The sequence below is a fragment of the Calidris pugnax genome, unplaced genomic scaffold, assembly GCF_001431845.1.
Source record: "Calidris pugnax isolate Ruff unplaced genomic scaffold, ASM143184v1 scaffold42, whole genome shotgun sequence".
Taxonomy (NCBI): Eukaryota; Metazoa; Chordata; class Aves; order Charadriiformes; family Scolopacidae; genus Calidris; species Calidris pugnax.
Window position 1 is genome coordinate 2,131,352 of NW_015090920.1, and position 16,278 is coordinate 2,147,629.

At 44.9% G+C, this 16,278-nt stretch overlaps 1 protein-coding gene across 1 annotated transcript in view; it reads right to left on the reverse strand.

The window, feature by feature from the left end:
* The window catches only part of PPM1K (protein phosphatase, Mg2+/Mn2+ dependent 1K), a 17,572-nt gene continuing 1,294 nt past the window's right edge, over positions 1 to 16,278 (reverse strand). The window contains exons 2-7 of the mRNA XM_014949925.1: positions 13,458 to 13,980; positions 12,093 to 12,193; positions 4,606 to 4,771; positions 3,519 to 3,663; positions 2,339 to 2,473; positions 1 to 1,000 (exon numbers count right to left, since the gene is read on the reverse strand). Of these exons, the coding sequence (XP_014805411.1) occupies positions 869 to 1,000; positions 2,339 to 2,473; positions 3,519 to 3,663; positions 4,606 to 4,771; positions 12,093 to 12,193; positions 13,458 to 13,900 (1,122 nt within the window). The 5' untranslated portion in view covers positions 13,901 to 13,980 and the 3' untranslated portion in view covers positions 1 to 868. The remainder of the gene's footprint in view (positions 1,001 to 2,338; positions 2,474 to 3,518; positions 3,664 to 4,605; positions 4,772 to 12,092; positions 12,194 to 13,457; positions 13,981 to 16,278) is intronic.

Genomic DNA, 16,278 nt, shown 5'->3' on the forward strand with positions numbered 1-16,278 from the left:
AAAAAAAAAAGAAAGAAATTCAAGTTGATGAGAATCTCTGGCTATCAAAAATATGCAGCTTTTTCCCTCCTCTGTGCTCCTGTCAAGCACTGGCACACCAAAGGCAAGTGCAAAGGGCTGCTGCGTGGTCCACAGAGACCCTACAGGCTTTGGACCCCATGGAGAAACATTCCCACCCGTCCAATGGCACGTGGCTCCAGCCTGCTCCATCTCCTTGGAGCTAGAGGATGAGAAGATGATGGTGGTGAGAGCCCAAAGCCCTGCAGAGCAGCACTGCCTCAGGAAGTTGTTCAGCTACGCTTAAATGCCACTGGCATCAGAACCTAAACACTTGGGAAACTTCTCCCTTATTTTTCATCTGCTTCTTCTGAAGCGCAGGGGAGTTTTGGCCGGAAGACAACAAACCTGCTTTTGGTCTACCTAAGAACACTGTGCCTTTGTTCCCCCGTGGATGAACATACAAAGAAGCCCAGCACGTGGCTCAGAGACTCAAGACTCACACAGCTGCCAGGGAACTAAGGGTCCTGGGTAACGCGAGCCGGTAGGAGACAATTGTGCAACATCTCCAGCCTTCAGTGAAAGCCCAGAGCCTCATCTAACGGGGCCTAAGGGATGTGCAGAGCTGCTGGGACTGCAAACCCAACCCAATAGCTGCCTCAATGCCAACTGGAATAATAAATAAACGCAGCAAAAGGCAACAGCTATAAGCAACGACGGGGCACGATGCACCGAGGGAACAGTGGCATCTTCTAGAACACCAGGAAGAGATGGACAAGAGACTGAGTCAACCTATGAACAGATGGATGTGTTCTCCTGTAGCACGCCAGTGTCCAGGTTGTGGCAGGAAAAGATAGCTGGGGGCAGGTCTTCACGCCCACCTCCCGCTGGAAGCAAAACTCCGGCTGAAGGAGAAGTTGATCTCGCTGTTTTTGTACTTCCCCCACGCTCCAAAGGGCACTATGACAACCGTGCTGTTGTCCTCGGTGCCAAACTGCATTGCCTGAGGAAAGAAACAAAATGGTCAGCATCATCATATAGGGAAGCCCTACAGAGGGACCTAGATAGATTGGATCACTGGGCCAAGATCAACGGCATGAGTTTCAACAAGGGCAAGTGCCAGGTCCTGCACTTGGGCCACACCAACCCCCTGCAGCGCTACAGGCTGGGGGAAGTGTGGCTGGAGCTGCCTGGAGGAAAGAGACCTGGGGGTTCTCATTGACAAACGGCTGAATATGAGCCGGCCGTGTGCCCAGGGGGGCAAGAAAGCCAATGGCATCCTGGCTTGTATCAAAAATAGTGTGACCAGCAGAAGTAGGGAGGTGATTGTCCCCCTGTACTCAGCACTGGTGAGGCCACACCTCGAGTGTTGTGTCCAGTTTTGGGCACCTCAATACAAGAGAGATCTCGAGGTGCTGGAGCGAGTGCAGAGGAGGGCAACGAAGCTGGGGAAGGGCCTAGAAGACAAATCATATGAAGAGCGGCTGAAGGAGCTGGGACTGTTTAGTTTGAGGAAGAGGAGGCTGAGGGGAGACCTCATCACTCTCTACAACTACTTGAAAGGACACTGTAGAGAGGTTGGGGCTGGTCTCTTCTCACAGGTAATTAACGATAGAACGAGAGGGAACGGCTTCAAGCTCCAACAGGGGAGGTTTAGACTGAACATGAGGAAGGAATTTTTCACAGAAAGAGTGGTCGGGCATTGGAACAGGCTGCCCAGGGAGGGGGTGGAGTCACCATCCCTGGATGTGTTTAAGGGCCGTTTAGATGTGGTGTTGGGGGATATGGTGTAGGGGAGGACTTTGTAGAGTAGGGGAGATGGTTGGACTCGATGATCCCAAGGGTCTCTTCCAACCTCAATGACTCTCTGACTCTCTCAATGATTCTATGATTCTATCATCTTGCTTGGAAAAACAAACCAAGCCTCTGCCTCCACATGGGACAGCGTTCCCCGAGATTTCCTCCCCCTTTCCCAGCCCTGATGCTGCGTTCTGGTATGCCCTAAAGCTTTCCATAGGATACGCCACCATCCAAAACCCTGCTTAGAAACCCAGGGGTGGAAGTTCTGTCTGTGCTGATGACATTTCACCACAGGAATGAATTGCAGTGATGGTCCCACACAGTTCAGAGGATTGTGAATTGAAACGATGCCTGGCAAGGATGTGGCAAGACCCAGGGTAAGGCAAAGGCAAGCTGGTGGGACTAGTGAAGGTCTCAACCAGCATAGCTCAATTCATACTTCAATGGTTGCATACTTGTTTTCGGTTTTTTAAAACCAAACCAACCAAAAAAAAAAAACCCAACAAGAAGCATTTGGTGCCAACAGAAGCCCTGGCATTACCTGCTCAGTGACAACATGGGCAGCCTCAGCAGGATCGTGGCACTGGTTAATGAAGTCACAGATCTCCTGGCTGTTCACAATGAAGTTAATCCCGTCTGTCGTCAGGACCAGGAAGCTGTCGTCTGCGTGATGCAACTGCAACAAAGGCACACGTGGAGTGAGTGCTGCAAGGCAAATTAATTGCCTTCATCTTTTTTACATTCCTTCATCTTTTACACAACTCTTTTTTTTTGGTGCTCTCCTGCTTTCTGTGCAAGGACTAAGTGGAACCCCCAAACCCTCAGCTAGCCAAAGTCTGCCCCTTGAATCCTCCAGCACATCCACCAGCCACACTGATTTGTGTTTCTTCTACTGGAGGAGAGCATCTTAAGGTGCTTCCAGTTCTAGGAAGCAGCCCTCTAAGTACACTGAGGCAAAAGACCAGATCCATACATTACCCAGTGAACAAAATGCTTCCTTAAACTGAGGATTTCAAGGAAGACACGGTAACACCGTGGTCATCTCCCAACACCCCTCAGGCCTAGTGGGTGGGGTTGAATTAGGACCAACTGAATATAAGCTCCCTGGGCCCTGAGAGGTGCATTGGGGAAAAGTAGCAGATAGAATATGAGCTGAGGAGAGCCTTCCTCTAAAAGTGAAGGCAACTGTGCTGCATACCTTTGGGATGGTTAATTTGTTTTCCGGATAATTACAGACCTAGGTAAGATGCATGCAACTGCCCCTTCCTCCTTCCTTCCTCCCAAGTTGCAAACCTCTACATAGTCTACTTTTTTTTGATGACAGCCCATCCATATCCCACCTAGTTCTTAGTGAGGGTTTTACATCAGCATTAACCTCAAAATTGTTCATTTGACCACAAGCCCCAAACAGACTAACACCTGTTGTATTTTGGATATCCCATGTTAGCTTTCTTCCCTCATCGTTTATTGCACTGTGATAAATGGGAATTAGAAGTTGACCTGATTGAATTTAGTATCAGTGCCCAATTCTTTTCTGTCCCACTAGCATTAATGTGAAATGACTTCAGAATTGGTCTCTGGTTCACCACAAATTAACAAGAAGGCTTAGCCCCCAGGCTTCACCTGGGCACACATCACGTGGGTACCACCACCTGGATCAAATGCCTATGATGCCCCTCAGTCCAAATGTTGCTGTCCCTGTTAACCAGCCCTTCTTTTACCTTCACCCTTTTTGTTTCTGGCTGGGCTATCACACCACTGTTTTTAAGATCCAAATCTCCTATGCTCCGCGTCATTGCAAGTCTACCATTCACATGAGGTTGTCCCAGACTGTTCCAGGCAACGAAGCCACCGCACTTCCTAATCCTGTCCAGAGGCACAAAAGAAAAAGCAAATTATGAGTTACTGCTTTACACTGTTACCTCGTCTGTATCTGCAATTTCTGTCACTAGCTACTGATGTGGAATGGGGTATGGAAGACCTAAGCTGGAAGAGTGAGGGTTGGCTTTTGAAGGGTTCTACACAAAGGATGGGGCTTGGTGGGCTGAGTCCTGACCTGGGAACCGTGGTGCACTTCTTCAGGTTTTGGCTCTAACTTGGCAGTTTTTGAGGAGTCTGAACCATGTGGTGATGGCTCTGTACCAAGTCCTAGCTGTGCTGATCCTACCGTTGGGACAGTTTACACTCATGCAGGGCTTTCCCCATCCCCAGTCCTCTAAATGGAACCAAACTAATGAACTGGAGCTGTGCCTCTTTCTGCCATCTCTGAGGTGGTCTCAGGGTGTTTATGTTCAATGTTTATGTTATGTTTATGTTTATGAGGAGAGACTGAGAGAGCTGGGACTCTTTAGTCTGGAGAAGAGAAGGCTGAGGGGAGACCTTATCAATGCTGACAAGTATCTCAAGGGAGGGTTGAAGGAGGAGGGAGCCAGACTCTTTTCAGTGGTTCCCAGTGAGAGGACGAGGGGCAACGGGCACAAGTTGGAACAGAAGAGGTTCCACTCAAATATGAGGAGAAACTTCTTCATGGTGAGGGTGACGGAGCCCTGGAACAGGCTGCCCAGGGAGGGTGTGGAGTCCCCTTCCTTGGAGATTTTCAAGACCCCCCTGGATGCTCCTGAGTAACATGCTCTAGCTCTAGGCAATCCTGCTTCAGCAGGGGAGTTGGACTAGATGATCTCTATGGTCCCTTCCAACTCTAAAAAATTCAGTGAAATTCAATGAAAACTCTCTGCTTTCTTCCAGGCCCAACCCAGCAGCAGACCCCAAGCACATCCTGACCAAGCCACGTCATCAACTGACAGGTACCTTTCTTTCTCCTCCTTTCTTTCTGGAGTATGGTCAATGGTGAGTTTCATAGCCTTTCCCTTTCGACACAGCAGGGCACGACTGTCTCCCACACTTGCCACAACCAGCTCGATACCATCCCGGAGCAGAGCCACTGTTGCAGTGGTCCCGGAGCTCATCAGACTTGCTATAAACATCATATCAAAGAGAGAGGTTTTAACACTGCCTCCAGGCATGGCACCATTTATAACAGCAACAGTTTCAAGCGGTAAAACGAAGACAACTTGTGCTCTACAGTACCGGCAAGTAACTGCTTTTAAATTTAAACTAAATCTATGTATATAAAAACAATTCAGCAGACATGCATGCATGTAGGAGGAGGGGGAGAGAGAGAGAGGAAGTGGAAAGGATAGGTGTTCGAATATAAAAAAATTTACAGCAGACATGCATGCATGTAGGAGTAGGGAGAGAGAGAGGAAGTGGAAAGGATAGGTGTTTCTGTGCAACAACATGGCTCCATGCAAAGAGGGCAAGTGGAATAGAAGCAGTGTGAGGTGCAGTGGCTTCCTTTCAGCTTGCAGCAAATAGTTTTTCTGTCCCACGGGGTTCACCTCAAATGACAGGGTTATTGTCCTTATCCCTGGGCACAGAGCTGATGGCTCTTCCCTTCTGTTAGCTGGTGAAGTGGGCCATTGAGTTATAGCAATTGTAGCTCCACATAGTTTACCAGAAGAGAAACACCAGGTTGCTCTTTTATAGCCCTATGTGGCATCCTCCCATCGCTGTCAGAGTTGTCACAATCTCCCTCCATTCCCCCCCCAGCCTTGGCCAAGAGAGAGAGGGTTCAGCCAGCAGGCTGCTGCCTTTTTTTCAGAAAGGGATGCTGCACCCTGCTACTGGTGTAAGTAAATCTAAAGGGCTTCTCATTTCAATTTCTACAATGCTCTAGTAAAAAAAAAAAAAAGTGCTTGAAAAGGAGAAGTGTGAGTCTGCCTGTTTCAGAAAAGAGACGCAGTTTTATCTGTGCTGGAGGAAATGCCAGAAGAACTGTCCACCTTTCCTCTTTTGTTTGCTTTTTTGAAAGGAGCAGTCCATTTTGCAGTTAGTATTTTTCCTTCCTGCAAATTATGCAAAGGTAAACCCGTGAGAGGTGCCTGGGAAACAGTAACTCCTCATGATTTTGAGCTATTACAGTAAAATGTCTGGCCAGAACAAGCTATTGCCCGGAGCACATTTAACACATTTGCATTCACAGCCAAGGCAAATTTCCTTGAAAGGTCCTCTGTAGGTCTCCTGCATTCTGGGATTTTCCCAGGTTTTGAAAGCAAGCCAATTTGAGAGGGGTTTGGGGCTAACTTGGGAATGAGAATCCCCCGTTATATTCCTGTTTTTCCATGACTAAAAGTTAAAAGACCTTTCCACCAGCACTTCTGCAGAGCTCGGCTACAACTCCATGTGCTCCTCCCTCTGTCCCTGCAGCCCTGACCCCGGGGAGGAGGGATGGATCTGAGAAAGGACAGAAGGTTGGAGCTCATCTCTGACCAGCAGAGACGTGGCACAACCCTCTGTGTAGTACAGGAAGAGAAATGGAAGTGCTCTGAAGATCTCTGTGATCTCTCTCCCCAACCCTGCCAGGTCTCAGCACCCCGTAAGTAAACTAGGGTTGGGAGTAAACCCAAGCGCACGACGCCCTGAGAGATGCATTGAGCCTTGTTGTGCAGTGAAAGCAGTGAGTTGATGAATCAAAAAAAAAAAAAAAAACCACAAAAAAAAAAACCCCTCACAAAACAGTCTAAACTAAGCTTGTGTTATCATTTAAAACAGGTATTATTACTGCAGGGAGGACTTGGTTTAGCTATACACTCAACCAACACGTCAGTCGTGAACATCAGCCATGGTGATCTAGGTCAAATCTTTGGACGATGCTATGGCTGCCATGCAGGTCATGATATTCAAAATTATTTAGATGCTTCTGACTGTGCAGGTAAGGATTGGCAACCAGTTTCTAATTTGAAGCAATGAGTAGTCCAGTGCAGGCTCACTTTGAGGCACACTATGTAAGTAAAATGCTAACAAGTAGCAGTGCGGTTAGAAATTTTAGAACCAGTAAAATACCTGTTTTTTAGCCAAGAGTTAAAAGAAGTGAAATGAAGAACCTACATAAAACTACCTTTTTTATTTCACAGAAAATACATTTTATCTAGACGTTAAAATTAATGCAGAACTGCCGCTACTCTCCCATTTCATTCCTTGGTTTTGGAACTCTGCTGACAAACATAAGGAGTTTCTGAAAAAGTTAAGATCCATAGTCTCTAATTCATAAATGACTGGAAACATCCGGACATTCATGTGAAATCTGCATCTTTCAAGTGCAAACTCTCAAAGGCAAAAGAGCCACTCTCACAAAATCAAAGGATGGAACTAAAGAAGTAGTCAAGATATTGTCCAGAATTGCAGTTGTGTTATCATAGTGACTTGAGCTCGAGTCAAACAGCACTCCTAGAAAAATAAGTGCTGCTCATGCTCTTGTGCTTGGATCCAATTTGTGATCTGGGTAGGGATGCAAGAACATGGATTGTGGCTGAACTACACGTTATCTGGTTTCTAGCAGAGCTCAAAACCACAGGAATGATGCGGGGTAACATTTCTAATGCTTTACTACAACTGCTGCTAGGTCGTTTAATAATATCGTTGCATCAGCATATATATATTGGTTTTAACAATTAAAAGAGTTTACTTCGGTTTCCTAACAATATCACTATAAAACTAAGATCTTTCAATAGGTTCTTAACACTCACTGGACAACTTTTACTGCAAGTCATCTCAACTAATGTGACAAAGAGGATGTGGGAACCTTCCAGTAGTCCAGGCTAGGAACCGCCGGACTCCTTCAACTGGGACAAAATTAAGCAGATCTCTCTTTCCACTGAAGCCCAGCATAAAGTGTCCAGGGCCTCCAGTTCTAGAGCTGCTGACCAGGTACAGTGTCTGCCACAAATAACACGCACACAGAGGCAAAGAGGAAATTCACCCAGGGACTTTGTTCATACAAAATAAACCTGCAACACTGGAGATGAAAGAATAAGGGCTGCAGAACAGGGGAAGCAGTCACTCTTGGGCTTGCCCTGCACTGTTCCTTTGCAGGTCATGTAGCAAAGTATACTTGAGGTTATCTTTGGCCACAGGTAAATCAGCCTTGGTATTTCTGGGGAATTGCCACTGTTCTCACCTTCTCAACTGGAATTGTGTGACAAAACCAGTTTAAATTCAGCCAAATTAAAAGCTTTTTTTTTTCTTTCCATGTGGAGGTAAGTAACCAAAGATTTGTTTCAATGCTATAGGGCCAGCTATCTCACATATGGCAAGAGTGGCCATGTTGAATTAGATCTTCAGTACAGAATATGGCCCGATCTGTCTCCTCAAGGTATCTTTTTTTTATATATATATATATTTTTATATAACACAAAAATGGGGAGTTCAAACTGGTGCCACCAAAAATGGGGCACTGAACAGGAGCATATGAATTATTCTGATCCACGGGAAAATATGCAAAACGAACACCCCTTTAATATTGTAATTAGTATCTTCTCACTGAATCAGGGCCCTTGGAGAAAAAGGCTGCCTTTGTTAACATTGATGGATTTATGAAATAGTGAAGTACACTTTCTGCAGCTCTCCCTTTTCCTCAGTGTTGCAGGTTAACATATTCAAAGAAATAAAAATCATATGTTCGAATGGCAACTTAAAAAAAAAAACAAAACACCACACCCCAAACCCACTACTTTTAAAATTTAGTTATTTTTAAATAACTTCTGCCGTTTGCTCAGCATAGTAAGATTCCAGGAGTCCCTTTTAAACATAGATACATTGGTTAATACTTGGCTATATTTTAATAAGATGGCTATCCCAGAAGTGAGTGGCCAATGTGATTAAAGTTGGATGCCCTGACCATGGGGGTTGATGGAAAGACTCCCTGTTGTTTTCTCTGAAGGATGGATCGCAGTGAGCAGCAGCACCAGCACTAGGCCAGGAGAGGGTTTGTCTTAATGCTTCTCCAGAGAGATGCTCAAATTTCCTCAAGCACACGATTTGCTTCCTTATTTCTGGCCTGGCTGAGAGCAAAGCTATTCAGCCTTTACGTTTCAGGTTTTATGGCTGGTCAAAAATATCAGAAAATTCTGTTCATCTGTGTTAATAGCTGTCCCAGGGATAACGACACATCTGTGGGACTTGAGCTTCCTTTACTGTGCCCTATACCTAAGTCTAGCAGTGATTTAAAACTGAAAGGATGTATTTGAATGTGTGGAAGTGAATGAAAGTGCAGTTTTGAAGCGATATCAAACACCATGCTTCGGGGCTTGGGCATATATTTAAGCTGTTAATGATCAGAAAAGATTTAGCTGGAGGACAGATTATCCCAGATCTGCCTGCAGGAAGTTTCTTATGCTCGTGTGTGAAACAACAGGTACAGATCACTGTCAGAGGGGGTACTGGACCAGTGGCCAGTGGGCCAGTACAGCACTCCAACAGACACAGCAGCAGTACCTGGAACACATACACAGACCTTTTTAATTTTTTTTAAATAGAAAGCTTACAGAAACTGTTAAGCTATGTATTTTCCATCTATAATTTCAAATATTCTGTAATTGTAAAGTTATCTACAAAGGGCCATGCCCTTGAAGACGTAGCTAAGTGCTCCAACAGGGCACATCTCTAGCCCTGTTAAATTTGTGCCGTTACATGAGGATTTTACCCTTTAAATAGTACTATAAACAATGCATCAAACCAAATCCATGCAATTTTGGCTACAGGGATTTGTCTCAGGATTTACATTCCTTCAGACACCCATTTTTGAAGCTGGTTGTGTGTTAGTTAAGACTTAGACATCCTGAACATGCACTGCTTTTTTTTGCAAATTCAGTGAAAGGAGTGAACCCTGGCAGGTTCTACTAGAACAAGACCAAGCTATTCTTTTCCACTTTGTCAGCTATGGCCACGTTTCAAGAGGAGGTCAGTCTTGGGGAGCATCCAGCATATCCCTGATACTCAACGTTACACAACCAGCCACCATTTTCAAGATACTTTAGCAACAGTCTTGCCTGTCACATCTGGGATAGCCACAATTGATTGAAAATTTTGCTGGCAAACTGGATCAGTTTGGAAGCAGGCTTCTAAAAAAAAGGCTACATGCCAAGCATTGACATTTTATGTAACTTTCAAAACAGCAGCAACAACAAAGATATCCACACCAAGCAGTCAACACAGTATTGAATTATTTTAACAACAGATATGCAAAAAGTTTCATTTGTTGAGAAATCCACACTTGTCTTTGCACCCTGTTACTCCACTCTGCCTTATAGCTGGATTTCGAGCTGGACAACCAGTAAAGAGCACTGGGCTCTTTTAGATCCCACTGGCTCCTGCCAAGAACTTGCAGGTTGCCAGCCTAACTGAGAAACACTGATTGCTTGCAAGAGTGTGACCCCTGTGCATTTTTGACAAGGCTTTTGCCCTCTATGTCGCTTGACCTCCAGCTTTTTTAATGAAGAGGGTAACTGTTATGTAAAATTCCTGGCATTTGCACAGTATTTCATTAAAGCGGCACCAGTTAGTTAAATGATAGGCAAAAAAAAATCCTATAAGCAGCTCCAAAATGCTCAGCTGGCTGCACAACCTGTATGTCAAATATTGCTGTCACCCGGTTCTGGAAGTCTCATCTACAAAATGCTACTATCAGAAACTGTTTTCGTAATAACAGAATAATGTACCAATTACAGTTCCCACTCCTCCTCCTCAAGGAGCTGCTCTGACACTTAACAGAGGTCACTTCCATGAGCCAAAGAGCTGTCCTACTAACAAAAGGGGTGGGGAGAGGGATAAATATATCAAATCTTCATGTGTGTGTGAAGATCAAAGGTCCTAATCCAGGCAAGCAGCTAAGCCTGTATTCAGACGCTCTCTTGAATTTGGGCTTTTAAAAATACATATATGCCAGGAGGCTATTGGATAAAAAGCACATCTGCTCTACTGATGTGTTTCTCATAAGCTCAGTTAAAACTCCCCCCATAGGCCAAAAGTGACTGGAGGGTTTTTTTACCACATCATTATTTTTTAAAGTATTTCAATATTAAAAAAAAATAAAATGGGACATAATGGGGAAATTGGCATGTAAGGGGGACATGAGCTCTATAGATTTAAACCTCCTTTTTTAAGGGCTGCATTTCAGGCCTTGAAACATTTTTTTCCTGATACCCCTTGTCATCTTAGCTTGTACCAGGTAAGAGGAAAGCTGTGTATCCCTCACAGTGATGCAAGTCAGGCTGCCTGGCCTGACAGGAAGTATTTGAGCCTACCAAGATTCATCTAGCAGTTAAAGTGCAGGAAGCCACTCTGTTACTTGATTGTATGCATTCATTGCTGAAGGAAAGTGTCTTGAGAATGTAGTATCACTTCAGTCTCTAGAGGGCTTGCTGCTTTCAAGTCTTTCTTGGTGAGAAAACTTTCAGAGTTTCTGTTCTTCTGCAAGGATCTCATTTTGCCAGCACCTGCACCAGCACTGGGACAGTTTTTTTGTTTGGTTTTGCTTCTTTTTTTTCTTCTTGTTGTGTGTTTTGTTTTTTTTTTTTAACTGGGTTTGTTTTAGTGGGTTTTTTTAAGACTGCCTAAACTGCCTCTTAAAATTGTATATCTCAGGGCTGAGGAAACTCCTGTGACACAAGTGGGATAGGGAGCTCTATCTCCCTTCCCAAGTCACTCCCTGTAACCTCCCATTGCTGGAACTGTAACTTCAGATGAACTTAATCTCTAGACAGACATGCGAGAACTTGATTAACAGCCAGGACTAAGGAATCTAAAAGGGCTGGTGCCAGCCTTACCACAGCCAGCCTTGTTTTCCTCTTCACTGCTTTTTTGCCTTTCACACTCAGCTACTCCTGTGACTCTGTTCGTGCAGAAGCAATATCAATCGTATTAATTTTGGCTTACGTGCCTCCTCAGGTGCAGCCATCAAGTTAGAAAGGGAAACTTGTGATACTGTTGCTTTTAACCCACAGGAATAACAGCTTTATAAAAAAAAAAACACACCACAACCAACCAACCAAACTCACTCCCCAACAACAACAACAAAAATCAAACACCAAAAACCCCAACAAATAAAACCTAAACCATACTTGCTCACACAGCAAAGTTACGCTCCTTGCAAATCTAAATCACTATGCTAACTTGACAAACACTTTCCTTGACAGGATCATGTTAAGAAAAATTAATTGATGATTATGCTAACATTCAGATTAATAATTTCCCCAGTAAACTTAATTTAGACTTTTTATAGTTTTTTCATTTTAAGGAGGTAAAGCGCAATTGTTTCATTTGCAGTAAGCGATCAGAGCAAAATCCTATGTTAAGTAAAACTGTTTTCAAGCATTTTTCTGGACATTTTACTACAAAACTACTGAGCAAATAAGAAAAACCATATTCTCCACACCCATATGAATATTTTTTTTACCTACCATCAGCAGAGAGATTAGCATGCCTTTCATATGCTTTGTTTATTTCTAGAAAAGCTTTGGTCAAAACATTCTCCAAGTTCTCCTCCTGAGCAAGAAATTCTCTGGAAACAAACAAGCAAAAAAAAGATTAAGCTCCTTTCCATGCAATATACAACTTGATCAAGTTCTTTGATAACCTTATCTTCTCCCTGCATGCACTGAATAACGCTGAGATTCAGCGAAAAGGTAATATAATTTTACTAATGACCTGCAGTGGAAACATAATCCTGTAATTCTCTAAAGAGATAAAATTCCTTTTCCAACACGCAGGGATGTGACACAGAGATACAGAAGAGTGTAACGAAGCCATAGGTTGTGCTATCACAGCGACCTCATCTGAAAACAGTCCATGCACCCTCTCTCTGTGTTCCCAGCCCTTTCCTAGAAGGTGGGTACAATCATATTTTCCTCTCTTGTCCTTCCGGGCTTGCTCAACAGGGCAGACACCCTACAGAATAAGCAGTTCACAGCACATCTGATCTAACAGACTCCAGTCTGGTGTTCCCACTGTCCCGTTGAGCTAGGTGGCTCTATAACCTGGGAGGATTAGCGACAATGTGTGACCCACAGCTTCCCTCCCAGTCCTAAGGAAGGAATCTCTCCTGTAGCTCAATCATAGAATCATAGAATTGTCCAGGCTGGAAGGGACCTCCAAAGGCCATCTAGTCCGACCCCCCCGCAGTCAGCAGGGACACCCCCAACCAGACCAGGTTGCCCAGGGCCTCATCGAGCCTCACCTTGAATATCTCCAGGGATGGGGCCTCAACCACCTCCCTGGGCAACCTGTTCCAGTGCTCCACCACCCTCACAGTGAAGAACCCCCTCCTAATCTCCAATCTAAATCTGTTCCCCTCCAGCTTGAAGCCATTGCCCCTCGTCCTGTCACTGCAGGCCTTTCTAAACAGGCTCTCCCCAGCCTTCCTGTAGGCTCCCTTCAGGTACTGGAAGGCTGCTATTAGGTCTCCCCGGAGCCTCCTCTTCTCCAGGCTGAACAACCCCAGCTCCCTCAGCCTGTCCTCATAGCAGAGGTGCTCCATCCCCCTGATCATCCTTGTGGCCCTCCTCTGGACCTGCTCCATCAGGTCCATGTCCTTCTTATATTGAGGGCTCCAGACCTGCACACAATACTCCAGGTGAGGTCTCACCAGAGCAGAGTAAAGTGGCAGAATCCCCTCTCTGGACCTGCTGGCAACGCTTCTTTTGATGCAGCCCAGGATGGGATTGGCCTTCTGGGCTGCAGCTGCCCACTGCCTGCTCATGTCCAGCTTCTCCTCCACCAGCACCCCCAAGTCCCATTCGACACGCCTTCCCTTGACGCACACTTACTTAATATATTTTTCCATGTACTTATCACAGAAGTCTGCCGCTGCTGCCCCGCCATGTCCATCATAAACCGCAAAGTACAGCACATCCTCCGTCAGCTGAGCGTAATCGAACCGGTCTTCGTTCTCCTTACGCTTCCCGATGTGGCTGGCGCAGCCCACCTTGGCCAGGCTGACTTTGGGGATGGGCTTGCCATACTTGATGCTGGGTGGGAGGAGGATGGGTTCGTCGATGCGATTGTCCCAGATGCCAAAGGTGTCCCAGGTGGTGGGTCGCCCGCTCCCATCCGAATCGAAGCGGGAGGCGCGGCGCTCGGAGGTGGAGCTGTAGGACGCGGCGGCGGTGGGACGCTTCTCCTCTTGCAAGAGGCGGGACGTCAGCACGGCTCTCCTCCTCACTTGGTACCCTCCGTTTCGTACCAAATTAATTAAGGTAGCTGTTGACATAACTCGTCTTCGCGATAAAAGATCAGCAAGACAAGATACGCGGCTGCTGGAGAGCGTCTTTGAGGAGAACAATGAGAAGCCTGATCAGGAAACAAGAAGAGCAGGAAGGGGAATTTTCAGTGACATCATTGAGGAAGCCATGTCACCCGCGGAGCACAGAAGAAACTACAGAGGGATCTGCATGACTCACCCAGAAACAATCCCACACAGACCAGCCCACGTCTAACGGGGAGTACTGCAGACTGCTCAGGGTAAGGCATTTTTGAGAGCCACCTGCATAACGATATCCCAGATTTGGGAAGGTTGAAGAGGTTGCCATGGAGCAAACGAGACTGATAATGACTTTGCTCTATGTCTGCTAAAATATTCATATGTGAAAATACGAGGTCAACCTCATTTTCACGACCTATCATGCATGCTCTTCAAACAATTGCTGAAACATCTGCACTGTGGCTCCTGGGGGTGGGGGGGGAAGGTGGGAGAAATATATTTGCTTAGATTTTTAAAGTTTTTTCACCTGCACGATACTCGGTTCTGCCATTGAACAATACTTTTCAACACAGGCCTGTGAAATGAATTGTGATTTTTCTTAGGCCATCTAAGAAAGACCACTAAGAATGTATCCATGGGCATACACAATTGCACATGCAAACTTCCCAACCAAAAAAAAAAACACTGCATGCAGCTTTTTGCTGTTTTGTCTGGCCTCAAGTTCTGTGCCACCTACCCCTGAAATGGGCTCCCTTGGCTAACACAGGCAAGCAAGATCTTCTACTGGCTTCTCAGGTCTCTTTTCTCGCTCAGATAAATTAAACACACCACTCGGCTCAGCACAGATAAAAATTCACTAACGATGATTCATGTAGCATGCTTAAAAATGTGGAAAGATTGGCTTATGTAACCTTTTGTAGAGTAACACCCGACTTGATGCAAGTCCAACAGTCTGGGATGCAGTTTGTATTAAGTCCACGTTGTCACACTGGAATAAATTGAACTGGACCATCAGATCACTGTAACCAACCACACTAAATTTTAAGTGAGGGATTTCTAAGCTAATTACTCTAAGTTTGCTGAGAGAAAAATGAGTCAAAAGAATTATATGCCATAATACAGGAATTAGAAATATGCAGGCTCACGATGAATGTCAAAAAAAAAGAAAAAAAAAAGATGGCAGGGTCGTCTGACACAATCGAGCAGCAAAGAGCAACACATGTACCCCAGAGACACTGTAATCCTGGGCTGGAGCGCCTTGCCGTTGTACTTTCCCCATGCCAATCATAATTGCATCTGTAAATCTGAAATATTATTAAAACTGCTTTTCTAAATAAGCTACTAGACAAAATCCAGGCCCCAGCAAAAACACACAGTCAATGGTAACTTAGCAAGTGGTTGGTTTTAGTAGAAAATAGCTGTAACATGAGCTTTCTAGAAGCCTCCATAAAATTTGTCCCTCACAGCTCAAAGCACGTTGCTTTAGATGCTCTTGGTTTACCTTTCATGCAATTCTGAGATGAAGAAAGATTTCTTAACTTAGACTAAATGTCAATTTGATAAATGCCTGAATGTGCTGGGAATTGCTGGTGTTGCATCAGACAAATGGGGGCTAGGCCACCAGGTGAGTGGAACTGACCACTTGGAATTTTAAGATTTCTCCATTTTTTTCTCCAACTGATTTACTTTCTTGGGTTGCTTTTTCTTTTCTGTTATCCTAGACTCGTAACAGCAGCATGTTAACTTCCTTCTGTGAAACACAGCATGAACAAATTGAAAGCCTGCCAATTAACTAAATCCACACTTGGGTTTCACTTCCGTCAGCTTTAAAAGGAGAACATGAAGTGTTAGCTATATTTAGGTTTCTCAGCATCCACAGCATGAATCAGAGGATTAATCCAAAATTCCAAGCTAATTAATGCATTTGTTCCCTAATCAAAATCAACCCTCAAAAGGCCCTTTTTTTTTTTTCCAGGCAAGTATAAATACTTACAAGGGTTTGGCTTTTCAAGTGTCTCTGCAAGGCAAGAGTAGGAACCTGATCTTTAGTTTCTGTGATGTAAATAGTTATGCTTTCAGTTGGACATACAGCAGTCTGCACTTTCCTGAATGGTATGTCTGCAAACACAGGGTGAGCCTATTTGGACAAAACAAGACCGAGGTATTGGAAAGAGGGGCACTGGTGTTAAAGCCAAAGTCCAAGACAGACAGTTGCAGATTTGAGGTGCTCCACTTGATCCTGTTAATCTGCAGATGTTTAAAAGAAATAGCTCCTGGAGACAGACACTGAAATACGATGCTTAAAGCCAATGAAGTGAGCAATTAAACCTGCTTCTTGGCAGGTGGAAATTTTTCAGACTGTGAGAAGGGGGGGGGGGGGGGGGGGA